The sequence below is a fragment of the Salvia hispanica genome, chromosome 2, assembly GCF_029641045.1.
Source record: "Salvia hispanica isolate PSC_SH4W2 chromosome 2, Shi_PSC_v1, whole genome shotgun sequence".
NCBI lineage: Eukaryota > Viridiplantae > Streptophyta > Magnoliopsida > Lamiales > Lamiaceae > Salvia > Salvia hispanica.
The window spans coordinates 5,629,563-5,656,433 of record NC_142693.1 but is presented as its reverse complement, the minus strand read 5'-3'; the positions used below and the strand labels follow the sequence as shown (position 1 = coordinate 5,656,433).

Genomic DNA, 26,871 nt, shown 5'->3' with positions numbered 1-26,871 from the left:
TCTATTAGTTTTCACAGTATTAACAATTGAGTACAACAGTGAATTGTAATATAAATAAGATATATAAACTGTAATAATTACTCAATTACTATACCGACCAATTTGCATTAATTTGTTGCTTAAGTCAATTTAAAGATTCTTTTTAAAAAGTCAATTTAAAAAAGACCATATATATCTATAGCACCTTGAAAGTTTATCCATTAATTAAAGTGGATCATTAATTGGGCTAATCTCAAAAGGGCCTACTCTAACATGCTTGTAGCTATCCAGTCTAGTTAGATCCACCCTTCTTTACCCAACATTAATTAGGATCTACTAATTAATCCTCTACGACGTCGTTTGGTTTGATTGGTATTTGGTAGACATACTAATTAATTAAATAATTCAACTTTACCAGATGTTTGATTTTGTCATTGTCGATCTACACCCTAATCATCGAATTTAATGGTTATGTTTATCACCCTACGGTCAATCAATTATTTAAGAGTAAGTATGTCTTATTAATTGGGCGTTTACCAAAAAAATGTCCCACTATTTTGGGTGACTATCATTTAGTACTGGTCGTTTCATTTTTAGGAATAAAATTTTCTGTGCAGAATTTCTAGTACTCAGAATATCGATGTGACAACCAAAATGACACGTCAATCGAATAATCGATGTATAATTTTGGGACATCGATATGTAATTTTGGAAAATCGACGTGTAATTTACGTTGTCACATCAATATTCCAATAGGCAAAAAAAATTTCAATCTACCTTTACCTATATTATTTAATCATCCTCCAATCTACTATAACACAGAATTCCAAAACTACATCCACACACACAGTGTGTGTGTGTGCGTGGGTGTCAATATGCCACATCTAGATCTTCAAAGCCTTATCTAAACTGAATGGCTCATCATTCATCAAAGTTGCAGTTTCTTGGACCACTCTTGATACATCAACAACTTCACTATCAACATAAAAACTTTTACCATTTATGGACTATGACAGCTAACTACTAAAACCATCTTTAGAGAGAGTGGTGAGCAATTAGGCATTATGTGTACCAATCAAGAAAGCAACTATTAAACAGCAATAGATTCAATCTTCAGACAGCAGAGAAAAGGCATTCAATAGCATTGAACAACAAAGAATAAACCAGTAGCAGCTTAACAGTACAAGCATATCATGGATTATTAGATAGAAATGCACTGAATTCGAATGGCAAGAACGAGGATTCAGGGCCTGAAATACGACTAAAGGGATACAGCATACGGAATGAGAATGAAACAAATGGGGTGGGGCGATTTCTCGCACCTTCTGCTTCATTCTTTGCCATCAGCAGCACGAAGCGAGCCAAGCTGAACAGGAGCTTGCGTCCCCACCACTTTGGACGAGCCATAGGTGGAGAGGTCGATGCCCTTAGCTTTCTCCTTCTCGAGTTGCTCCTTGATCCAGAAGTATGTGATTCTCAATCCATCCTGTGGAGATGTCGGGGATGAGTAACGTGATAAAATGGAAGTCGGTCGACAAGCAAGAAAATATGGACAATGGTACCTTAAGTTTCATAGATGGTGCCCAACCAAGTTTTTCTTTGATTAGAGTGTTGTCTGAGTTTCGACCACGCACACCCTCAGGCCCGGGAATGTGATGGATTGGGAGCTTCTTATCATCAAAGCTCAGCACAATCTCAGCCATCTCGTTCATGCTCACCATCTCATCGCTTCCAATATTGACAGGCTCCCGGAAGTCAGATTTCGTTAATCTGAAAAGAATCGATAAGATAAGCAACTCAGACCACATAAACAATCGATATTCCAACTGAAACCTCTAGTAAATGTAACATGAAAAGTAAAAGTAGCCATTTTATAGATAAACACTAACTCCAAACACCAAAACATAACAAATGAACATGTACCATCTGAGGCATTTGAGGGTTATTTTCTCCTTTCAAGCAATGTAAAAGAACAAATAAATTCTCTACCCAGCAGCATTATTCAGTTTTATGGTATAACAAACCACCACATTATATTCAGCAGTGAAATTTAAATGCAACAAAACTCCACTTATTGGGTAAATTTCATACCTTAAAACACCCTCAACACATTCATCAATGAAGGTAAACGATCGTGTTTGCTTTCCATCTCCCCACATCTCAAATTTATCAGTAGCAGTGAGTGCTTTCCTACAGAAAGCAGCTGGTGCTTTCTCCCTCCCACCTATGGCAACAGATGAAATAGATATTACACCACTCTTTTTCTTTTTTGTTTAGTTTCTCATTTTTTTGGGGAAGGGGGTGAAGTTAGGGATCAACAACAATAATTAGCATTCTAGTCTACCTTTCCATGTCCCGAATGGGCCATAAATATTATGGAACCTTCCTATGCGGCACTCAATACCAAAGTCCTTGTTGTAGTGTTTACACAACTCCTCGGTAGCCAACTTCTCTAGCCCATAAGCATCTTGAGGCTATGCCAATCACCAAAATACAGCTTATGTTGGTCATGGAAAATACAAAGCAAACTCAATTTAGTCAAGATAGGAGATGAAAACCTCTGCAGGCCATGCATCAGCCTCCTTCAAGCTCACGTTCGTCTCCAACTGCTTAAATTCAGGATAGATACAAGCACTGGAGGCATAGAAAAACCTAAACACCAAAATTAAAATCCATTTCAGTTCTTCACTTCAAATGTGTATCTTAGCGCATCAATTTTCACAAATGAAACCAACACCAAATAAGTCAAAGAAGGGAAGAGTTTAGTTGTACAAGAATCTTTTGGTCTATAACAAATGGATCTAGAATCACATAGCAGAAGTTGAATGTTCTGCATAAAAAAAATGATGATTATTTACTTCAAGTTACGTTCTATGCGAAAGATATCAGTTTTAAGAAAGAAGACCTTTTAATCCCATTAATCCTTGCAGCCTCAATCATGTTAAAGCTGATCATTGTGTTGTTGTACATGATGACCGAGTGGTTCGACTGGATGAATCCCATCCCGCCCATATCAGCAGCAAGATTGAACACATGATCAACTTTTTCAGTAACTTTCAAACAGTTATCCATCACCCTCAGATCCACGAGATGGAACTCATGACAGAACATGTCCTCAGGCATATGCTCATTTTTCTTCCAGTCAGAAGCAATGATGTAATGGCCCTCGCTCTTCAGACGCCTAGCAATATGAGAAGCAATAAACCCACCAGCTCCTGTTATTGAAATCCGGAGCTTCTCCGAGGGCCAGTAGGGCTCCCTCTCCAGCTCTTGGTAGGTGTATTCCCCGTACGTGGTTTCACCAACAGTTCCCATTCTGCAATCAGGACGGACTAATATTTACCAACCAACCCAAATAAACAAAGCAAGATAAAAACTCCACAACCAAATCTACCAAAAGAGGAGACATTGTGAACAGCCAAACTGTGCTGATACCGAATAAGTCAATCCACGAAAAATATAGACAAGCAAAATGAACGAACACCGAATAATCATAATCATAAGCATAACAATGCCACATCATTAGACTCGATCCTTCAAAAAATCGAACCTTAGGTGGGAGGATGTGGCTCACTTCCTACAGGGAATGGAATAAACATAACAAGAAACATTAAAAATCATTGAATAGTTGTTAACTCAAACTTATTATCTCTTAAGGATCAAAGAGAAACCTAAGACATATCCAACCAATATGATTCAAAACAGAGAGAATAAATGATGAATGTTTGGCATTCAACTTTACATGTTGATAGATTACAAAGAATTACTCTTACAACATAGATAATGCATAACAACAGAACTCCATTCATCAACAAAAATTGGACTTTGTTACTATTTGGCAAGAAACACAGCATATACACATAACAAAAATGCTGCTCAAATTTCAATTACCAAATTCACTCAAACCGGTATGAAAAAAAACTACTGGAATTCTAAGCCATCACTTCACACATTAATCAAAAGAGAGGCATGAATTTTACAACACCTAACTCAGAAATTGAGGTTCTCAGCCTAATTAAAAAACAGATTAGCACGTAAAATGCATGAATTTTGAAAACAAACAACAAAGCAAATGAACGAGAAACTATTCAGGAATTAAATGGGAAAGAATCAATTACCTGAGGATGATTAGAGTAGAGATGCGAATAGAGGAGAATTCTGCAAATAATTATCTTTGAATTTGAATAGATATGTGCTCTATGATTGCGCTATTTATACATACAACAGAAGCTATTTTCTGAATTTGTGAGGACATAAAATGAAGGGGGCCTATAAGGATATGATTTTGGTTTTGAAATAAATAAATTTATGTTTTTTTTCTTCTTGTATTTTTACCTGTATATATCTTGCTCAATTTTCCAGAAATTCAAATATGTGAGACAATTTAGAAAATTATCAAAGTTACTGTCCGTTCTATAAAAATTGTCTCATTTTGATTGGATACAAAAAATATAATGAAAAGTGAGTTGAAAAAATTAATGGAATGTGAGTCCTATTTTTATATTATTAGTTTTATAATAAAATGTGAGTAAGAATGTGTCAGTGAAATATGAAATGAGACAAATTTTGTGGAAGGGACGGAAATGGAAAAATGAGACAATCTTTGTGGAACAGATAGAGTATGATTAATCGGCCATTTTTCGGAGCATCCTACTCCACTTAGAGCTGCCCACGGTTCAGGAACCGACGGTTACGGTTCGAAACCGCCGGTTCCGGTTTTAGAAATTGTTGAACCGGAACCGAACCGCAAGGGCGTTTCGCGGCTACGGTTCCAAAACCGCCGGTTTCGGTTTCGGTTCCGAACCGGCGGTTTTTCGGCAGTTCAAAACCGCTGGTTTTTTGCGGTTCCGACTTGATTTCACGGTTTTCCGGCGGTTTTTGGCGGTTCCGGTTTGAAACCGCCCGGAACCGGCAAAAAATTTTGAACCTGAACCGAACCACGGTTCAAAAATCGACGGTTTCGGTTCGGATAAATTCTCACGGTTTCGATTCGGAACCGTAATCGACGGTTACGGTTTCGGTTTTAACCGCCGGTTCGATAAACCTTGGGCAGGTCTAACTCCACTATTCCTGTACCATTCCTACTTCATCACTCACAACAAATAAAATAACAACAAAATAAAATAATCTTTAAAACATGTAAGTGATGATTAAGTGATGGTGGGATACTTTTATTTAGTTGTGAGTGTGGAATAGGAATGATGCAAGAATGATGGAGTAGGAGATCCGTTCCATTTTTAAAGCCTTGTGATAGACCATAATTTGACTAAATTTTGTAGTTTTTTTTCGCTATTTGCCTTTGAAATTATTGGTGATTTAATAAAACTATTTCACGCTATTAATAGTTAATAAAAATACTTTGAGTTATTGACATAAAATTAAAATGAAGTACGAAATAATAAAACACGAATCTGATTTATACATAATTTAATCTCGATTTACACGAATATAAAGGATAAAATTAAAGTATAGTTTTATAATGAATCGACTCGATAAATACATAAATCTAATAAAGCTTGACCAAAAATTATTATTTTCGTGCATATTCGTATCGTATCGAAATTGTAGGCCGTTAGATTTATCCAATGGGTATTAATAAATTGAACAATATATATCTGATATTGTAATTATCAATTGTTTTGGGCATTTTTGATAGTTTGAAATAGATAAAGAGGATGTTGTGTGGTGCGCATGACTGCGCGAGCCTATGGTGCGCTCCACAGAAAACAAGAGAAATTAACAGGGTAATCAATACTTAAAGGCCATGATTAATGCCATAAATATTACAATTAATATCATTAATACCGGTAGTAAATATGCGCGGATAGATGTGACAATTTTGTTTTATTTTAACAAAAAAATTTTACATTATTCAATAGCAAGTATGCCTTTCACTCGAAAAGGCCAGTGGAAAAATCCAATAAAATGCTTTATTACATTTATTTTTTACTTTTTTATTATTCATTACTGTATTACATTTATTATTATTTCTAGTTTTGCTTTTAATAGAATGTTAATATATGGAGTATGTGTAGTGATAAAAAGTAAACTCTAAGTAGGGGTGCTTAAACGGTTCTCCGGTTCTCGGTTAACCGGAATTGGAATCGGAACCGAATTTCCTAACCGAAAACCGGATTATAATTCAATTTTATTTTTTTATAATTAATATACTAATAAATCTAACTTAATTGAATTAATTTTGAATTAAAATAAAATAATTTGAATCATTGAGTGATTTTTAGATTTAAAAAGTGTTAGATTTGCGAGCTCTGTTTCTGAAGTATTTAAAATGTTTAAACCGTGATACTTTGAATCTACAATTATTTCCCCAATCAATTTTTGATGAACTAACTACAATGAGTAGGACATCATAAGTTTGTTTTTAATTTCCAAAATAACTTATACAATTACAATATCATTTCATATGATAGAAATTTAACTTTATAACAAATATATGTAACAATTCATTTAACATACGCTTTTAACATGTTTGTGAATAATTTATTAACTGTTGCGTTATAAACCAAAAAGTCACAACAAGATCAATTAGTAATATTAGAAATTCCATTGAATATTTGTTTAGCCAAAAAGGGGAATTGAAATTCAATTTTAAAACTTATTTTTTAAAAAATTGCTAAAGTTTAGAACTCCTATTTTTTTATTAAAAAATTGCTAACATAAACTAGTCCGACCTACTACACTTGACATCACTCTTATCCATATATGAATATTATTGTATTGTTGGTTTGTACTTTTGTGTATTTACTTGATTTTTTAGGTATTATTTGTTATATTTCTAGATGTTGGCTTATTATTTTTTTAGTGTTGAACTATTTAAAATTATAAATAAATTCGGATTAAAATTACACATCGGTTCCGGTTCCGGCTCTGGTTTCGGTTCTAGGATTTATGAAAATTTAAAACCGGTTAACCGGTCAACCGGTCCGGTTAGAACCGGAACCGGCCGAATAAGCAGGCCTAACTCTAAGTATTATACAAACTCTAAATTATTATCTGAATCGTTAGAAACAAAATATCAACAACAGAAAATGTCAAGCACACCATCAATTGTTGACACTGTGTTGACATTTTTTATTACTACTCTTTATTTTATTATCTGTTGATATTTTCTAACTATCCAAATCATAATTTAGAGTTTTGTAGTACATTATTTAGAATTTGCATTTGGAGTTTTGTAGTACATTATTTAGAATTTGCATTTGATTGCATCCCTATGAATTACTCGTATTATATATAGTATTATATATTAGTGTGTTAAATCTCAGATTATCAGTGTCTTCCATAATGCATCGACTTAACCTTTTAAATATTCTCAAACCTGTAACAAACTCACCTTCCATATTTTGCATAATACATGCATAGTGAAATCGTAGCAAACAAAAAGCATTGAACAAATCAAGAGCAATAAAGCAACTACTATATAACAACATATTCAATGTTCATACAGTAGAGCAAGACATTTAATAACATTGAACAACAAAGAATGAACCAGCAGCAGCTTCATAATACAAGCATATCATGTGTTATTAGATGGAAATGCACTGAACTCGAAGTCTCAAACGAAAAGAAGGCGGATTTAATAAGAGCCTAATAGACAAGTAACGGAATACAAAATACGGAACGAAGCACACACACATGGGCACATGGGATGGGTGTTTTTTGCAGCTTCTGCTTCATTCTTTGCCATCAGCAGCGCGAAGTGAGCCAAGCTGAACAGGAGCTTGCGTCCCCACCACTTTGGACGAACCATAGGTGGAGAGGTCGATGCCCTTAGCTTTCTCCTTCTCCAGTTGCTCCTTGATCCAGAAGTATGTGATCCTCAATCCATCCTGTGGAAATGTCAGGGATGAGTAATATGTCGGATTTGAGATGCAACGGAAGTTGATAAGCAAGAGAATACGGATAATGTTACCTTAAGTTTCATGGAAGGTGCCCAACCAAGTTTTTCCTTGATTAGAGTGTTGTCTGAGTTTCGACCACGCACACCCTCTGGCCCAGGAATGTGGTGGATTGGGAGCTTCCTGTCATCAAAGCTCAGTACAATCTCAGCCATCTCGTTCATGCTCACCATCTCATCGCTTCCAATGTTGACAGGCTCCCGAAAGTCGGATTTTGTTAATCTGAAAATAGGACCAAAGTTACATACAAATACCGTTTTAAACATATCTAGAGTAACAGAAAATTACTCCATAAGATAAGCAACTCGGAACTCATAAATAAACGAACCACCTGAATCTTTAGCTTAAAGTAGCATGAGAAGTAAAAGCCTTTTTTATAGTATCAAATTATGCAAACACCAACTCTAAACAATAAAAAGGAACAAATAAAAAGAAAATCACACCATCATTCTGAAGTGAAATATCAATGAAACAAAACTCCACTTATTGGGCAAATTTCATACCTTAAAACGCCCTCAACACATTCATCAATGAAGGTGAATGATCGTGTTTGCTTGCCATCTCCCCACATCTCAAATTTATCAGTAGCAGTGAGTGCTTTCCTACAAAAAGCAGCTGGTGCTTTCTCCCTCCCACCTATAGCAACACATGATTAGATCTTACAAAACTTTTTTTCTTTTTTGTTTAGTTTCTTGTTTTTGGGGAAGGGGGAGATGAAAACCTCTCCATGTCAACAACAATGATTAGCATTATAGTTTACCTTTCCATGTCCCAAATGGACCATAAATATTATGGAACCTTCCTATGCGGCACTCGATTCCAAAGTCCTTGTTGTAGTGTTTACACAACTCCTCAGTAGCCAGCTTCTCTAGCCCATAAGCATCTTGAGGCTACGCCAATCACCAAAATACAATCATGTCAGTAATGGAAAATAAAATGTAAACACAATTTAATCGAGATAGGAGGCGAAAAAACCTCTGCAGGCCATGCATCAGCCTCCTTCAAGCTCACGTTGGTCTCCAACTGCTTAAATTCAGGATAGATACAAGCGCTAGAGGCATAGAAAAACCTATACCCCAAAAGTAAGTCCATTTCAGTTCTTTGCTTCAAATGTGTATCTTAGCGCATCAATATTCGCAAATGAAACCAACACAAATTAGTCAAAGAAGGGAACAGTTTAATTGTACAAGAATCTTTTTTTCTATAACAAATGGATCTAGAATCACATAGCAGAAATGAATGTTCAGCATTAAAAAATGATGATTATTCACTTCAAGTTACGTTCTATGTGAATAAAATCAGTTTTAAGAAAGAAGACCTTTTAATCCCATTAATCCTAGCAGCCTCAATCATGTTAAAGCTGATCATTGTGTTGTTGTACATAATGACCGAGTGGTTCGACTGGATGAATCCCATCCCGCCCATATCAGCAGCAAGATTGAACACATGATCAACTTTTTCAGTAACTTTCAAACAGTTATCCATCACCCTCAGATCCACGAGATGGAATTCGTGACAGAACATGTCCTCGGGCATATGCTCATTTTTCTTCCAGTCGGAAGCAATGATGTAATGACCCTCGCTCTTCAGACGCCTGGCAATATGAGAAGCAATAAACCCACCAGCTCCTGTTATGGAAATCCGGAGCTTCTCCGAGGGCCAGTAGGGCTCCCTCTCCAGCTCTTGGTAGGTGTATTCCCCGTACGTGGTTTCACCAACAGTTCCCATTCTGCAATCAGGACGGACTAATATTTACCAACCAAACCAATTAAACAAAGCAAGATAAAAAATCCACAACCAAATCTACAGAAAGAGGAGACATTGAGAACAGCCAAAAGAGCTAACACCAAACTCAGATCGAATAAGTATATCCGCGAAAGATATAGACAAGAAAAATGGACAAACACCAAATAATCATAACTCATAAGCATAATAATGTCACATGATTCGAACCTTTGGAGGATGTGGCTCATATCCTACAAGTAATAGAATAAACATAACTACAAGCATTAAAAATTATTGAAAATCTGTCACAACTTCATTCATCATCAAAGGTTACACAGCTTCTTTCCTAAGCATCAAACTAACATGACTAAGAAAAGGAAATGATAAACGATGAAAAGCTTCGACATTCAACTTTACATGATGATGGAAAACAAGGAATTGCTCTTGCTACATAGGTAATGCATAACAACAGACTCATAACAGCTTAAACAGCTTCTTTCAATACAATACAGAACAAGAAATGAGTGCAAAATTCCCAAATTTCATTCATCTCAAAGGTTCAGTTAATAAAAATTGGACCTTGTTATGTTCACAGCATACACATACAACAAAAATCCCTCTCAAAATTCAAATGCCAAATTCACTCAAACTGGAATGAAGAAAACAACTATTGGAATTCTAAGCCATCGTCACTTCACCTATTAATCCAAAGAGAAACGGAAAAGGCCTGAATTTTACCAAACCCAACTCAAAAATTGAGGTTCTCAGCCAAATTAAGAAACAGATTACCATGTAAAAGGCATGAATTTCGAAAACAATCAACCACAAAAATGAATACGAATTAAAGGGGCAAGAATCAATTACCTCAAGATGATATGCAGATACAGGAACAAACAATTATCTTTGAATTTGAAAAGATATGTGCTCTATGATAGCGCAATATATACACACAATATTAGCTATTTTCCAAAATTGTGAGGTCAGAATCTGTACGGGACCTTTAAAGATATGATTTTGATTTGGAAAAAAATTATATTTATCTTTTCGACTTTTACTGCTACCACGTTTATTTCTATTCTTCTATTCTGAATTATTAGCGATTTATAAAAAATATTTTCACGCTATTGATGATTACATTTAATTACATTAATTCTTAATAAGTGGAGTACAAAATACTTTGTATTATTGATGATTAAATTAAGTTAAATACACTTATTATGTGAAAATCGAACAGTTTACTTGTTGAATCTTAGATAATAAATTGTTTCGGACTTTCGGTATATACATATTTTTGTTCATTTTCAAATAGTTCAAATAAGTTACTTAATTATTAAATGTTTTAGATGATTTTATTGAATGACCGAAAGCTTAGAATAAAACTTACTACTACAACTATCAATTTTACTAACTAAAATTGTGCTGTGACAATTTCCCTTTTATTTTATCTTTGAAATAAAGTGTCGGTTTTCCGACAAAATGTTTATTTTACATTTATTATTACTTTTGCTTTGCTGTAAATATAATGCTACATTAACATTACTACTACATCATTATCACATGATACCGATTAGAGTGTTTGCTTACTTTCTATATCACCAATTGTTTCTTTATTTAGCCACATTTACTTATATTCACATTTCACAAATATCACTATTATGTGTGTCATTAATATTGTCTTAGTTCACAATCAATAGTTATATTTTACATTTTGAATTAATCCTAAAAATTAATCACTTTATGTTTTAATTATAATTTTATATAATAAAGCGAGTCTTAATTATCTATTAATGCTTTCATTTTTGCTATTTTATCAATTTTATATTAAATTTTATATCAATAGTTATATTTTACATTTTGAATTAATCCTAAAAATTAATCACTTTATGTTTTAATTATAATTTTTTATAATAAAGTGAGTCTTAATTATCTATTAATGCTTTCATTTTTTCTATTTTATCATTTTTGCATTAAATTTTATATCAATAGTTTTATTTTACATTTTGAATTAATCGTAAAAATTAATCACTTTATGTTTTAAGTATGATTTTTATAATAAAGTGAGTCTTAATTATCTATTAATGCTCTCAAATTTTCTATTTTATTAATGAGTGAACTGCATAAAAGGGCCATAATTTTTTGGCTTGTTGCACTGTTAACACCTAACAAAAAAAATCCCACTATAGGGGTCTGACAAAATATAAAATCACAAACCAGGTTTTTTCGGATAATAACACCCTTATGCCCTGAAAGGGCATTCTCGCCTATTTACCGACGCCGCCTGTGCAGAGCTGTCTGCATACGCCTGTGCAGAGCTGGCTGACATCCACCCAATGATGTGATTGAAATGTCATGTCTTCTCTCCTCTCTCTCCCTTGAAAATAGACAGACACTTGGCTTCCCACAAGCTACCTAGTGTGTACCTGAATTGATATTCTGTAAAAAATTAAATCACATATTTTTCACTTCCCTCCTATACACTAGACAACAAATTCAAATTCAAGTCACTATTAACACATAAGTTAATGATTTTCATATTTTAATGGAAACAGGTAGGTGATTCAAATAGCTTGTTTGATTTTTGACATCTCTTACACATCAGCTTGTAGTCAAAGTGTAGGTGTGCAGAATTCTGAAGGTTTGAAGAATAACTAGACTAAATTGCCCTTCAAGCCATTTGGGCATTTTCGTCCAGAAAATGGCAAAATATGCAAGGTTTGTGATTCTATATTTTGTTAGACCCATATGGTGGAATTTGTTTTTGTTAGGGGTCAACGTTGCAACAAGCCGGTTAGGACCCTTTTATGCAGTTCACTCTTTATATTGTCTGCTATTAAAATTATTATTTATGTATTAGTTTTATAATAAAATGTGATTAATAATGAATTAGTGGAATGTGAGATCTACTATAAAAAAAATGATAAAAGTGCTATGAAATTTTTTTAGGAACGGATAAAAATGAAAATATGTAATAAACATGTGGATGGAGTATTTGTAAGATATTTAAAAAGGAAGAAGTTATGATATCGCACTTCCAAGCTTCGAGTAGTCATTCAAATTGATTTGACGAACAATTAACAACTTTGACAATGATTAATCTCACCAAATAATTGTCCTTTTAGAAGTAAAGACAAAATTTCCTCATGCAACAAAACTTTGAAAAAAAAAAACTAATTTTCGTGATGTAACCACGTCCAATATAAGATATCTAAATGCTCTTTGGGATCTTCTACAGGATATAGTTGGGGTATCAATATCATTGTTTTTGGTACGATTGCGAAAGTCTATTTTATAATTAATTAATAAAAAATTTGAATCTAAGAAACTAAACAGTGTACCTTAAATCAGGAACAAATAAACGAATTTAGGCAACCTTAGCGGTAGAATTGGCTCACGAGTTGATTTAGAATTTTTTTAGGCAATCTTGAATTGCTCAAAGATTAGTTCGGTTTACAAATTTTTATTGAATTAATTATAAAATTTATCTCCAATTTTGAATCTTATTAAATCTATATGAACACTTTTTTAATGGTACTATGTACAATCAGTTTTTCTATTATAATTGGTCACATCTTTAGTTGAATTGGACTTGTCGATAAAGGACGACATATTTTTTCTCTAGAAAACTAACATGTACATGTGACCAAATAACAGGTCATCATGTTGTGTATATCACATATCACAATTTTGTTGTCGGAAAATAAATAAAATTTGATAAGTTTGAAAAGTTAAATTATAATCGATAATCCTACTATCTTATACGAACTAGCTGCCCTGTGAATGATGGGACTTAAAATATAATGTAAATTGTTGGAAAAATTATAAAATTTAGCTTAATTTTGATGCACTATCCTCTAACTTACAAAATCAGTAAAAAATATTAATAACATTTAGATCAATTCTCTATTCTAAGTTACAATATTTCACGATATTTCACGATATTGTTTATGTGTAATGTATTGATGATACAATATTTCACGATATTGATTTCTTTTATTTTGTTTATGAATAGATGACATTATTAACTCATTGGTGGTGATGTTTACATATGATATTTTTCATATTTTTTGCGCTCTTATCATATAAAATTTCACCTAAATATTTTGCCATGTAATAATTAATAATAAATTCAAAACTTTTTTTTCCGGGTAAATTTAAAAGTTGTGGGATGAACCAGAATTATTCAATATCCATGAGTTTGAAAAAAATAAAGTTATTTTCCGAGTTTAGAGACCGTCTGACACTCTGACTATTCGTTTGATGAGTTAAATATTTTTCAAATAATCATACGTGTGGTCGCCCACCAATCACCATGCGTGCCAGTTAGATTGGCCATACCCTACTTAAGCCCGACCCAAACTCGACCTCAACCTGACCATGGTCCAATACGATAGTTCATCTCATGATTCAAATTTCAAACACATGATCTATTTCATAAAATTAACAATTATTACGAAAACAAATAGTAACAATTATATAGTGAACTATATATGTACTATATATGATTTTGACATTCGATTATGAATATTTTTTTTATTGCCGGTCTTGCATTTGCTTTCCAATGATATCATAGTTGTTGGGAAACTTCGAATTTGTAAAATTAAATAAAGTAGGAAAGTGAGAGGACAATCCAACATCGCCCCCACAATAATGGTGAGGATTACCCTACCACGCAGATTCCGTATACGACGTCGTGTCAGTTATGGATTATGATTCACGATGGTATTTAATCATTAAATTGTTGATAATCTATAGTTTTATATAACTGATGACCACATCCTTAATTATTGATGTTAGAATCTTCACCTGATCCCATTGTTGAAAGTATTCCTATTTTATTCTTCTTTGTACGTAGGTTCAATGTTTGATGTGTGTAAATTATTACTATTATTATAATAACGACTTATGTTTTTCAAAATGGTGTATAGTTAGCGCGGAACGAGTTTTAATAAGGGTAGAGTTTGTGAATGGACAAATCACCTATTTTTATTCGTTATGAACAATGTCAAATAAAGTTGTAAATAAGTGTGAACTAATTTCACTAGAATTGCCAATACATATTTAAATATGTCTCGATCAATCTCTAATTTAACACTCTAAAAATATATAAAAACAAATTTTTTTAAGTAAGCCAGAAATATTGAGTAATCAGATTCAAGACCCATTTTTTGTCAAAAGATAAGAGTTCTAAAATTTGAAATTCAATTATTGGACCCAATTTGGGCCTCTTTTCTATAGAATTATTTAACCCAAACAATAAAGCCCAATTTTCAAGTTCTGAAAATGAAGAAATGCTATCTTAATCCACCTCTAAACTATAAAGATGTGAATACAAATACTCCATCCGTCCATCGTTTAAAGGTTTATTTTGATTCAGCACGAATTTTAGAAAATTACCTAACTTTGTGAAGAAAAATAAAGGGAGAAAGTAAATGGAATATTAGACTCATTTTTATATTAGTTTTATAATGGACCATGAGTGTAAAAAGTTAGTAGAATATAAAATCCATATATAAAAGTGGAAAAAAAAAAATTTCTTTAAATCATGGACATCCTCAATTGACAAAATGGTTATTTAAATGGTGGATAGAGAGAATATAACAAATGCATATAGATGCATGTATTGATAAACTACTACTCCCACCGATTTTCATTAAATGTCTCATATTTTTTTTTATTTTGACAGTCCTCAATATATGTCTTATTCCACTTATTTATTCCACTCATATTAGTAATATTATATAAAATGAGATCCACGTTCGACTAACATTTTCCAATAATTTTTCTTTATAAATTCAAATAATTTCTTAAAATCTGCGCCGATTAAATATAAGATATTTAGTGGATATCGAGGAATAATTATTCATCTACATGGTGTCACTACTACTAGATGCAAGGGCAATGTGCTTCACCGCCATTTGCAGAGACTTGTCCAATTTCGAACATTCAGATTCTCAGACCAACCCAATGGGCTAACCGGACTAAAAGCTAACGAAGTAACGATGATAATATTTATTTGTGTACTTTTAAATCTTAAATCCTAGTAACGATGATAGTATTTATTAGTGTTATTTTTTTTTAATTACCAAGGATACCCACCGGTATTTTTAAATCTTAAATCCTATATCATCTTGGGCCAACCCGTCCGGTTACGAGTTAGCTATCCTCGATTAATTACGGACTAATCACGTACGAGCTAACCAACCTTAACCCTTTAAATTTATCGGATTAGTCTGCCGGTTTCAAACTACATTGACGCATCCCTACCTATATAGAGTATATATACATGCAAAATATCACACCATTTTTTTGTTTAGAGGTCAGTGACATGCCTCCCAAGACATGCAGTTCTGCAAGTCAGTTTCAGAGTTCTTCTTTTATTAGTATTAATTTCTCTTTTTTCGTCTTTTGGCACTTAATTTTTGTGGGGCACAATTTTGAGTGAGAAATCAATGTGGATCAGAGGAAGCTTGTTAGCAGAGGAAAATTTTCATTTGGAATTCCTCATATAATTCATTAACATAAATAGGCAACCAATGTACTCCCTCCATTCCGCCAACTCTACATTATTTTCTCCTTGATTTACTCTTTCTTCACTTTAAAGTAATTATTACTCTACTCCCCCGTTCCACAAGAATATGGACTATTTCTCTTTTAGTCCGTGCACTTTCTAAATTTAGAAATTCTTTTCTTACTAATGAAGTAGGACCCATTCTTCACTAACAAAACTTTAATTACTTTTTCTTTCTACTTCTCTCTTACTTTACCAATTATGTATTCCGTGCCCAACCCAAAATGTATATTTTTGTGGGACGAAGAGAGTATTTTTCCAAAACGAGTGCAGAAAATGAAACGTCTCTACCAACATGGAACAGAAAGAGCATATTTTAACAAACAAACATACAAGTCTTATCATAGAACACAATTGTTTAAGAGGGATGCTTAAGAAATAAATACTTATGTGATTTTCACTCCATGGAAAAGTAAAACCCATACAGTGAAATGAAACCAGCATCATGGATGATATGAATTCAATCAATATGGCAGAAAATGGAGTGTTTGGCTTGGAAAAGAAAGCCTAGGCTAGAAGCAGTGGCACATTTAGGGATCTAGGGGGTGGCTGTCCTAAGACCACCACACGGGCCTAATTATCCCTTATAGTCGGCTAAAAATGTCATGGCCGCTTTGGGTTTGCAGTATTTTTTCCTTTGAAGATATAAGACATCAAACAACATCGTTTCGAGATACTCTCTCCGTTCCCTCATAGTTGTGTCATTTTTCCATTTCGGGAAGTTCCCTCATAGTTGAGTCATTTCCATATATAATAACTTTTTTATCTTTCTTACTTTACTCTCTCTTACATTATTTTCTCTACTTTATTCACTTTTTACTTTATTTTCTCTACTTTTTTCTCTTTCTTACTTTTTTATCTATTTATTTAACATACTCAACATTCCTTTCTTAAACTCTGTGTCGAAAAGTTTCGCTTCAACTATGAGGGAACGGAGGAAGTACTATATTTTTTTAAATTGATATTGTAAATTATAATCATACCCATAACTAAAAGGAAAAAACTCTCCTCCACATCTTACTATTTTCTTTCATTTACATCGGACCCCCTAAAAATAAGTTGTGGATCCGATCCACCACTAGTTGGAAGGTTAGATGAAATTGATGAAGGGTAACATTAACATACATAACCATATTATTAATTGCATGTCGATCGATGCTACTTGCTAGGTCTAGTCATAGTTATGTAGAAATTCCACCCTACCCTACCATCGCATCCACCGACCAGCATCTAATGCATCATTTACTTCTTCCATCCAAATGCATTTCTTCACCTACACAAATATACATATGTACAATTTTTTCCAAGGCTAAGGATATATCCACATTCATGATTTGCTTTTTTCCTTCTTTCTCTCTTTGTTTTTGTCTTTTTAGACAAAGTAGTATTCATTTTCTTCTACAATTATTTTTCTTTTTTCATCACAAATCATAAGTAAAAATATATTATCATGTGGTCTGTCCATTCAATCAGAATTACAGAAATAGAAAAAAGGAGATTAATAATATTTCTGATATGTCCGAACCATTGAAATTTTACTCCAGAATCATTCCCAAAACAAAATATTGAAAAATTAACACCCACATTTATATATAAAATCAATTTGCAAGAACATGGTACTTTCCCAACCCTATGACCTAACATTTCCTTTTTGTTATCTTAACAAAGGGGATTCTATCAACTTGTTCCGAGACCTACGATAATAAGCTCATAACCGCGTCTTACTTCATCATCAAGAAACGAAAAAAGACAAGAAAAGGAACACAACCACATCTCTTAATTTGATTATTAAGTAAAACCAAATTTTTCTAAAATTGAAGACACGAATCAAGGTCGAAGAGGGCTAGTCACGGGCACATGAACCGGAAACTCATCGATCTCGTCCATCCACGGGCTCTTCTCCTTAGCCGGATCAACGGTCCTCAGTGCCCTCCACACGCCACTATTGCACTTAAAACCCGACCCGAACGCAATCTGCCACACCCGATCGCCCCTCTTGATCCTCCCCTTCGCCTCCGCGTACGCCAGCACGTACCAAAGCGAGCTGCTCGACGTGTTCCCGAACCTATACAAGGTCATTCTAGAAGGCTCCATGTCCCACTTGCTCAAATTCAGATTCTTCTCGAGCTCGTCCAGCACGCCCCGCCCGCCCGTGTGGATGCAGAAGTGCTCGAACGCGAGCTTGAAGTCGGGCACGTAGGGCTTGACCTTCATCTTTAGGAGCTTCTTCGCGATGAGTGTGGCGAGGAAGAGGAGCTGCTCGGACATGGGGAGGACTAAGGGGCCGAGGGTGGTGATGTTGGTCTGGAGGGCCTCGCCCGCGACGGTCATGAGGTCGCGGGAGAGGGAGATCCCGAGGTGGCCCTCGGGGTCCTCCTCCTGGACCACGCACTTGTAGGAGCGGTCGTCCGCGCCCTTGTGGGTGCGGAGGGTGTGGGAGAGCTCGTATTTGGAGCGGCGGCGGTCGGAGGGCTTGTTGGAGAGGAGGACGGCCGCGCCGCCCATGCGGAAGAGGCAGTTGGGGAGGAGCTTGGATCGCTCCTTGCCGGCGTAGTAGATGTGGGTGTTGCATTCCATGCTCATTACTAGGGCGTATGTGTTTGGTTGCACCTGTTTTTTTCCACAACATAATTAGTTAGGTCATGGCTTGCTATATTTGGTTGTAGAGGTGCATAAATATAATTTGAGATCATAATAATATATCCATTCCCTTCGTCTGTCATTAAATATCTTATTCTGCCATTTCGATCTGTTCGTCATTATGTCTCATTTAATTTTTACTATAATCGATACATAGATCTCACGTGCATTCTACTACCTTATTCTATTCACGTTCATTTCATTCACATTTTTTTAAATCAGTATCGATTCAAAATAAGACAATTCTTTTTTACAAAATTTACAAAATGGTAAAAGGAAAAAAACGATTTGAATCCAAATCATTTTCGGAGATTTATTCCGATATGAGAAAAAGGCTCGAGGCAGCATACAGCTAGGTTCGTGACAGTCATACTATTGCAGAAACATAAACATAAAAAAACAGATCTTGACTTTGGAGTCTCACACAATTCCTATGTTTATAACAAGTTAGGTAAAACATGCTCTATATTAAAAACAAACCAAACATTGACCCACTAATAAAAGATCTTGTCCTCACTCAAATCAAATTGATGCAAACAACCACCCTAAAATTAATCATATACACATTCCAAAATGGGCCTAATCCTAGCCAGTCACATCTAATCCCATGAAAACGCATCCTTCATTAATCATAATCTATAATTAATCATCGGATGCAGAAAAAAATATCGATAGTACCTGCAGAAGGCGCTTGGCAAGGTCAATCGAAATGAGGCCCGCGCTGCAGCCCATCCCGCCCAAATTGCAGCTGACGATATCGCCCCTGAGCTTATACCGGTTTATGATCATCGAGGCCAGCGACGGAATCGGGTTGAAGGAGGAGATATTCACCACCAAAATCCCTATATCCCTCACATTCACCTTTGTCTTCGCAAATAGCGCGTCGATCGACCCAAATATCACCATCTCCGCCTCCTCCTGCGCGCACTCAAACGGCCGTTTTGGCGGGAAGTCCTTGAGGCCGAGGGCGTAGGTCCGGTCCCCCAGCCCAGACCTCTCTAGAACCTTCCGGATGAAGGCCGCGCTCTCATCACTGACAATTGCGGCCACCTGTCAATTAAACAGAAATTCATGTCATCATCTAATGATACGCAAATTAATAAAAAAGAAAAAGTTGAGCATTTAAAACACGACAGTAGGAGACCTTTTCAGCCACCATGTGGCGGGTGCACTCGAGGGAGGGGTCGGGCTTGTAGCAGGCGAAGTCGACGAGGTAGACCTTCCTCGGGCAGCTCATGAGGTAGATGGTGGCGAGGACCGCGATGAGGGACGTGCTGGCCAGGACGGCCAGCACGTTGTAGCGGAGGTGGTAGCTGAAGAGCTGCTGGAGCTCCTCCACCTGCGTCATCGACAGCTTGGCGGCGGCGGCGAGGAGGAGGGGGATTGTGAGGAGATACATGGCGTTGGAGATGAGGTAGTGGTAGCCTAGTTTGACGTATTTTAGGCGGATTGATCGCCGGAATTTGGCATCGTCGACGGTTTTCTCTTCTCCCATTTCTGCTTCTTCTGTTACAGAGTGAGTGAGTGAGAGAGAGAGGGAGTTGAGAGAGGTAATGTGCTAAGTTGAGACAGGGGAGCTTTATATTAATGGGGATGGCTTGATTTTCATGTCACATTTCGTTGAATTTGGGTATTTTTAATGTCACATGTGTGTATTCAATACACATTGATGATATGTAGGGAAATAGGAAGGAAATTTGTTTCATAGTATTATGTTATATACATAGTAATACATAGACTTATATCAAGATGAATGTAGGCAGGGCAAAGTCCTAAAATTCCATTACATTCGGTCTTTCGAGTGGTTTTTGCCGATCTCACGACTACAATGTCTCTGCCCCATGTACAACACCTATACATTCCCTACTTTTATTTTTTATACTACGACTGATTTACTGGTTAAGATCACTTAAATACTCGAATACAAAAGTTTTGATGTGGTCGTATGGATGCGTGCGTCTTAGTTTATTTGTATAAGGAATTGTTGGTATATCTGCCATATCCATAATCATCTTCACCATTGGGTTACGTGTTGTTTGTAGTGCTAGTGCTATCTTCGGTATCACCCCCTTCAATTTTAGGTGGCCCATGGACATGACCTTGAGCCTCATTGGCGTCGGCAAAAAGTTAGGATCAGCCTGTCGCGTTTGTGAAAAAACAAAAGCTTCTAACAACATACGATGTCATCGACGACTTTTATTATCTTAACCACGAGTTATATGTTCTGGATCTGCTACTGATAGTATATAATAGTTTCAAGTTCTCTTTTCGCTAGTGTGAAATATTTTGTTTGTTTTATTTGCCAAACAATTGCATATATAGTTGTTTTTTCCTTTCAATTCTATCTTGATCTGCCGACTTTAACCATATATAGTTGTTTTTTTCTTTCAATTCTATCTTGATCTGTCGACTTTAACCATATTATTACGATACACCTTTCGATAATAATTTGAGTACTTGATAGTTTAGTAGGACCGTCACAAATTTTACATGGCTTGAAAAGGAAATACATGTGTAAACAGACGTGTACTATTTTCCAATGAAAACAACATTGGTGTTTTGGAGTTTTGGGACCGAAAATTTAATTAAAAAATTCGGAAGACTTAGCTTAGAATTTAAAATTTTAACCCATTTTTACATTGTATTTCCACATCACAATTCTACTTAATTACTCTTTCAATTAGGCTTATAATTTGAGTTTTAATAATGAAAATCGATAGCTCATGCCTATACAACTAACTTTTAATCATAAGATGAGCTAATGATTTTTATAAATCAATAATAGTTTAGAACATGTTTAATAGAAGAATTCTTGTTTGTGGATATTGTAAATAAACATTGAATTTAATAGGTGATGGTAGGGCAGGTTCTTGCACCTTTCTAAAATGAAGCCCTCACCAATACTAGTAAATGGTTACACAGTGATCACATGGTCCCTCTGTAAAAGGTTTCTTTAATATAAATACATTATATATATATATATATATAGGCATGTTAGGGTGTCATCACCTCTTAAAATAACACTATACCACTATTCTTACCCAATCATTTATACACGTGGACGAATAATAAGCTGCCACGTGGAAAAAAAAATCTGGAAAAAGACGGTCAACAATTTGTTGGTCTTTATCCAGCAATATTTCTTGTCCAACAATATCCGACACACTATACAACAATCTATAGATTGCTGTGTAGTGTTTGTAATATTGTTGTGTAGCGTTTATAATATTGCTATATAAGCGGTGTCACGGTGTCACATAAACCTATATATGTATACGTATTTTTATAAATATAGGACCTACCTCTTCTCATATATGTAGGTGAATTTACTTAAGTTCGTTGAGGAATAAATTCGGAATGGTACTATCGATGTCAAGCTCGTTGGATGTTTTTAAATAATTTAATTATATGTATGGGCGAATTTAATTTTATATGATCTCAGTAACAAATGTAACACTGTCTTCAAGAATGGGCATTAAAAGTACAATTGTGATTTCTCTTAAACTTGAATTGTTTCTCTGTAGATGTAAGAAAAGCATTTAATTCTCGGCAACTATAGTTGACTATAGAATTTGATCATAAACATATAGGTAAATAGTCGATGATAACTAAAATTGCATGTCGATTGATAATTTTTTTTGAATGTTTTATTTTAAATGACATGTTTTTAAAAATATATACATTACTCGATCTACTTTTTCTCGTGTTGTATTCTTTCTTCATTCAACTTATAAAACAATTCTGGTTGTCAAGTCGATTTTCTAATTTATTCCTAAAATACAAAATGATAAGTATTAAATGATAATTATCTTAATGGTTGTACATTTTCAGATAAATGCCCCATATAATGGACAAAATTGACAATTAATCCTAAATATACATTTAAAAGAAAGTAAAAAAAAAAAAGACAGCTAGCGGATGAAATGCATAAAAAATGAGATATTTTTATTTATTTATTTCCCGAAATATAGAAAAGATTGGACTTTCGCATTCAATAGCGTTAGATGTCGCAGTCAAACAAGAAAAAAATGGAATTGGATTTTTATTACTTGTGCAATTATGGACAAAGAGACAGAATAATATAAGGAACAGACATAATGATCTTTTAAATTACTCTGTATTTTCGTATCTAATAATGTAAATATCGGGGCTTCAAATCGAGTAATCGTTAGGTGTCTCAGTCTAATTAGGTACTTACCGTACTTTTATTGAGATTAAAAAATTTCATGTTACTCTATTTGTGGGTTGATGACAACTTGCCTTGTATAATTACACTCGATTTGTAATGTACAATATGAAACAAAAGTCTTGCATTTAATAATTTTAATTCCTGCAAGGAAGATAATCAAAATCATTTTACAGAAAGGTTTCATTATGCTAGAGTCTGCTAAAATATTAGTAATAATTACTAGTATAATATAAAAATATATAATTTTATAGTATAATATAATTCACAAATATTATGAAAAGTTAGATGATAACTGTTTTTGCCAAATAGCGATGTTCTAAAACCATAAAAAAAACTACTCACATTATCATTTTTTGAAAATTTCTCTTTATTTAGAGCATCTCCAATGGTTCATCGGCCAGAAATCGGCCAGAAATTGGCTAGCAGTTTCTTCCCCTGCCACGTCAGATTTAGGCCAGCCATAGGCCAGCCGCAATAAAAATAATTTAAAAAATACTACATTTACGGAATTAAAATCACAATACGGAATTAAATTTACTACATATATACGGGAAAAATTCGTTAATTTTATTTAAATAAAAAAAAGTACATTAACTAAAAATCAAAAAAATTACATAATAAAGAAAAATCCGGGCTTCCACACACGAGCCACCGCCCCACTCTACTCCTCACTAATTTATTAAAAAAATACATTAAAAAATGTTAGTATGCCTTGAATCTGTTATAGTTTGCCGCTAGCCGAACGGGGGTCTCACTGTCTATAGTTTCCCGACGGTATGACATGTTTCTGTTTTAGTTCTTAATTTTGTATTGGGCCTAGTTGTTGTTGTCCATCGTTAGATGTTGCTCTTGTACAGAAATTTAGAGAGAGAGAAAATCGCGTTTATATAGGTTTAAAAAAAAAAAAAAAAATTGAAAATCGGCGCTGGCCAATCGGCACGCCACAATGGCGGCCAGCGCATCGGCTAGCGCCGGTCGATCGGCCAGCGGACGTCGATATTTTGGCCGGTTTACCGCTGGCCGACTCCAATGGTTCGGCTAGCCGATCGGCCAGCGCGACGAATCGGCTAGCCGGTCGCTAGCCGACCATTGGAGATGCTCTTATATACAATTAAGATATCATTTCTCCATTTGTCTACCATTCTATTTCAAAAAACTTTTTCAGTAAGTTTCATTAAAGATTAGATTATACTACATAGTACTATATGCTATAGGAAGAAAAGTTTTTATTCAGTCTTCCCTGTTCATGTTCATAAGTGGTTTAAATAATAGTACTTCCTCGATCCATGAATAATAGGTTCAGTTTAATTAGTCATAATTTCTAAAAATATAATGAAAAGTGAATGGAGAAAAGATAGTAAAAAATGCGTGGTAATTTTATAATAAAATGTGACTGATATAAAATTTATAGAATGCGAGATCCGTTACTAAAATAGTAGTAAAAGATAAAATAAGATATTTATTGCCGGACAAACAAATATGACAAAATGGAATGATTATTGATAGACTAAGGAGTATAAACTTGAATATAATGATCCATGCTACAAAATGTCATATTTTTTTAAGATATCTATTTCGTGATTTATTTATAAAAATATATAATTTAAGGCATTGATTATAATTACAATTATAAGATTTAATTGTGTTAGTCTAAAGATAATAAAAAAACATATATAAATTTCAATTAAGTTACTAAAGAGGTAAAAAAGCATATATAATATAAATTTTAATTGAGTTACTCTAAACAGTAAAACATAAAAATATCATATGTGTGAAATAGACATGAGGAATGAAAGATATGTAAACTTATAGAGGGATAGTGTTAAAAAACTAAACTTATAGAGATATCAATATATATAAATGGTAATTTTTGTTTGAAGCGGTCAAAACATATTGGTAATGGCTCAAATATCTAATAAGTACCATTAAAAGAAAGGCTAAAAACTAATAAAACAAAGCCCTACATAAATGGTAATGGACTCAAATATCCCGTAAAAGAAAGGATAAAAACTGATCAAACAAAGCCCCATATAAATGGTAATGGACACATATGTCTAATGAAAGAAATGCTTATGACTAATAAAATAAAGCCCAATTGCTTGGGCTCTGGCTAATAAATGAAAGTCCAGATAACTAATAAAATAAAATCCAAAAGTTTTGTCATCTGTAACCTTTCATTCTCACTAGAGCTGCCCAATGTTTCTTGAACAGGCAGTTACTCATGAAACCGGAACCGCTGGTTACGATTCAGAACTGGAACCACAAGAATAAACATGAAGTGAAACTGTGAGTTTTTCGGACGCGGGCCTGCATAATATGAAAATAATGGAACTGGAATCGTGAGCCCAATAAGGCCTTTGAATGCTAGTTACTTGGGTTCCGAATATGTTTTTCTATCAAGGATCCATTAGTTGTACTTTATCTCTCCAAGAAAGTTTGTCGTGTATTTTTATTTTCGTCCTTTCATAAAGTTTTTACAATGTGTTCCACATTCCAATGATTCATTCATACTCATATAAAAATAGTACTGACACTTGACTAATTTTTTCAAACCCATTCAATTATATTTTATAAAATTCGGGCCAAGTCAAAAGGTGACGAATTTGCAGGACGAAGGGAGTAGTGTAAAATAGAAGTTTACGCTCTTTATAGCACTCCCTCCGTCCCTTTATAGTAGTGACATTTCTTTTGTGCGCACTAGATTTAAGAAAACTGTGTTAAGAGAATCTCCAAGGGAAGAGGTAAATGAAGAGATAAAGTTATACAACTATTCTATTTACTTTTTTTTCATGAATAATCGTTCTCCTAGGGGAGATTTTTATGATAATGTATTACACATTTTTTCCCATTTTGAAGTGGTATCTTTACCTTAACATTAAAATCTTATAATTACCATATTTTGCCTATGGTCTCGAGATATAGTAATGTCCTACTATTTTTTTTTAATTTTAAAATATGTGTAACATATCTCAATATTATCTTCAATTTCTAATCGAACTGGTACCTAGAAAATTGTAGTAGCTCCTAACATCATTTTTTTCGGTCATTTGATTATATCCCGAAGAAGGTGCGAATTGGACAAAATCTCAAACCCAATAAGTTCTAGTACTAATTTATAACATAATGATTTAGTAATCGAACTATTTGTCTCAAATATTTGCAACCTAAGAATGACATGACAATATCTCATGGGCCCATTCAAATTGAAAGATCATATCTCATTTGAATATGTAATAATTTTTGGTTCATAAAATTGAATCTTACAAGTTATAGTCCTAGTCCTAGCTAGATAGATAATTACTTCTTCCGTTCTAAGGAAGATGACCTCTTTCTTGGACGGCACGAGATTTTATGCAAATTTATTTTGTGTGTTGAGAGGAGAGAGTAAAGTAAGAGAGAGAGAATAAAGTAGAGATAAAGGTGTTTCCATTTTAAGTAATGAGTCATCTTAATTGGAACAAACTAAAAAAGAAAGTGGGTCATCTTCAATGAAACAAAGAGAGTATATAATAATAAATCATAGCTAATTATTCTATTAAAATAATCTCATAACTTAACTTCAGATGAATATCATTATCATATAATGATGATTCATAACAACCAAACAACACTGTTGTTTTATATGAGTACTAATATTTTGTGTGAGACTTGTCATATAACTGAAATAAGCCATGCATGAACTATATGTATTTTGCAAAGGTAGAGACATTTCTGAAAAGTGAAAACGACTTTAAAGATAGAGTCAATAAAAAAAATCATCAATTTAAAATACAGAAATAGAAATTATATAACCACTACATATCCTTTTATAGCTTAAACCTACTGATTTTCATTTGGTAAAGCCAAGAATT

At 34.1% G+C, this 26,871-nt stretch overlaps 3 protein-coding genes across 3 annotated transcripts; all 3 read right to left on the bottom strand.

The window, feature by feature from the left end:
* Nucleotides 1-1,091: 1,091 nt before the first annotated feature.
* On the bottom strand, nt 1,092-4,255 carry LOC125202055 (GDP-mannose 3,5-epimerase 2). Its single transcript, XM_048100373.2, has 7 exons — nt 4,098-4,255; nt 2,885-3,295; nt 2,538-2,631; nt 2,324-2,453; nt 2,071-2,203; nt 1,542-1,749; nt 1,092-1,465 (listed from the first exon to the last, which is right to left on the bottom strand). Exons 2-7 carry the CDS (start codon nt 3,292-3,294, stop codon nt 1,310-1,312), a joined length of 1,131 nt encoding a protein of 376 aa, XP_047956330.1. The 5' UTR covers nt 3,295; nt 4,098-4,255; the 3' UTR covers nt 1,092-1,309.
* A 3,145-nt stretch (nt 4,256-7,400) lies between these two features.
* Nucleotides 7,401-10,636, bottom strand: LOC125200143 (GDP-mannose 3,5-epimerase 2-like). The gene is made up of 7 exons (XM_048097891.2): nt 10,488-10,636; nt 9,217-9,627; nt 8,874-8,967; nt 8,659-8,788; nt 8,402-8,534; nt 7,913-8,120; nt 7,401-7,829 (listed from the first exon to the last, which is right to left on the bottom strand). Exons 2-7 carry the CDS (start codon nt 9,624-9,626, stop codon nt 7,674-7,676), a joined length of 1,131 nt encoding a protein of 376 aa, XP_047953848.1. The 5' UTR covers nt 9,627; nt 10,488-10,636; the 3' UTR covers nt 7,401-7,673.
* A 7,120-nt stretch (nt 10,637-17,756) lies between these two features.
* On the bottom strand, nt 17,757-20,418 carry LOC125201687 (3-ketoacyl-CoA synthase 11-like). Its single transcript, XM_048099901.2, has 3 exons — nt 19,976-20,418; nt 19,510-19,881; nt 17,757-18,801 (listed from the first exon to the last, which is right to left on the bottom strand). The coding sequence occupies exons 1-3, from the start codon at nt 20,324-20,326 to the stop codon at nt 18,019-18,021; spliced, it is 1,506 nt and encodes a 501-aa protein (XP_047955858.2). The 5' UTR covers nt 20,327-20,418; the 3' UTR covers nt 17,757-18,018.
* Nucleotides 20,419-26,871: the final 6,453 nt, after the last annotated feature.

Bases quoted from the DNA above. Each gene is read 5' to 3' on its own strand.
- LOC125202055 (XM_048100373.2), bottom strand. From the start codon at position 3,294: ATGGGAACTGTTGGTGAAACCACGTACGGGGAATACACCTACCAAGAG. The intron at 2,204-2,323 runs GTAGACTAGAAT...CTGTTGCCATAG, and splicing joins CCCATTCGGGACATGGAAAG to GTGGGAGGGAGAAAGCACCA. The intron at 1,466-1,541 runs GTACCATTGTCC...ACATCTCCACAG, and splicing joins CACCATCTATGAAACTTAAG to GATGGATTGAGAATCACATA.
- LOC125200143 (XM_048097891.2), bottom strand. From the start codon at position 9,626: ATGGGAACTGTTGGTGAAACCACGTACGGGGAATACACCTACCAAGAG. The intron at 8,968-9,216 runs GTCTTCTTTCTT...TTTGGGGTATAG, and splicing joins AGGATTAATGGGATTAAAAG to GTTTTTCTATGCCTCTAGCG. The intron at 8,789-8,873 runs GTTTTTTCGCCT...TGATTGGCGTAG, and splicing joins CTGATGCATGGCCTGCAGAG to CCTCAAGATGCTTATGGGCT.
- LOC125201687 (XM_048099901.2), bottom strand. From the start codon at position 20,326: ATGGGAGAAGAGAAAACCGTCGACGATGCCAAATTCCGGCGATCAATC. The intron at 19,882-19,975 runs GTCTCCTACTGT...TTTAATTGACAG, and splicing joins GCCACATGGTGGCTGAAAAG to GTGGCCGCAATTGTCAGTGA. The intron at 18,802-19,509 runs GTACTATCGATA...GGAAAAAAACAG, and splicing joins TTGCCAAGCGCCTTCTGCAG to GTGCAACCAAACACATACGC.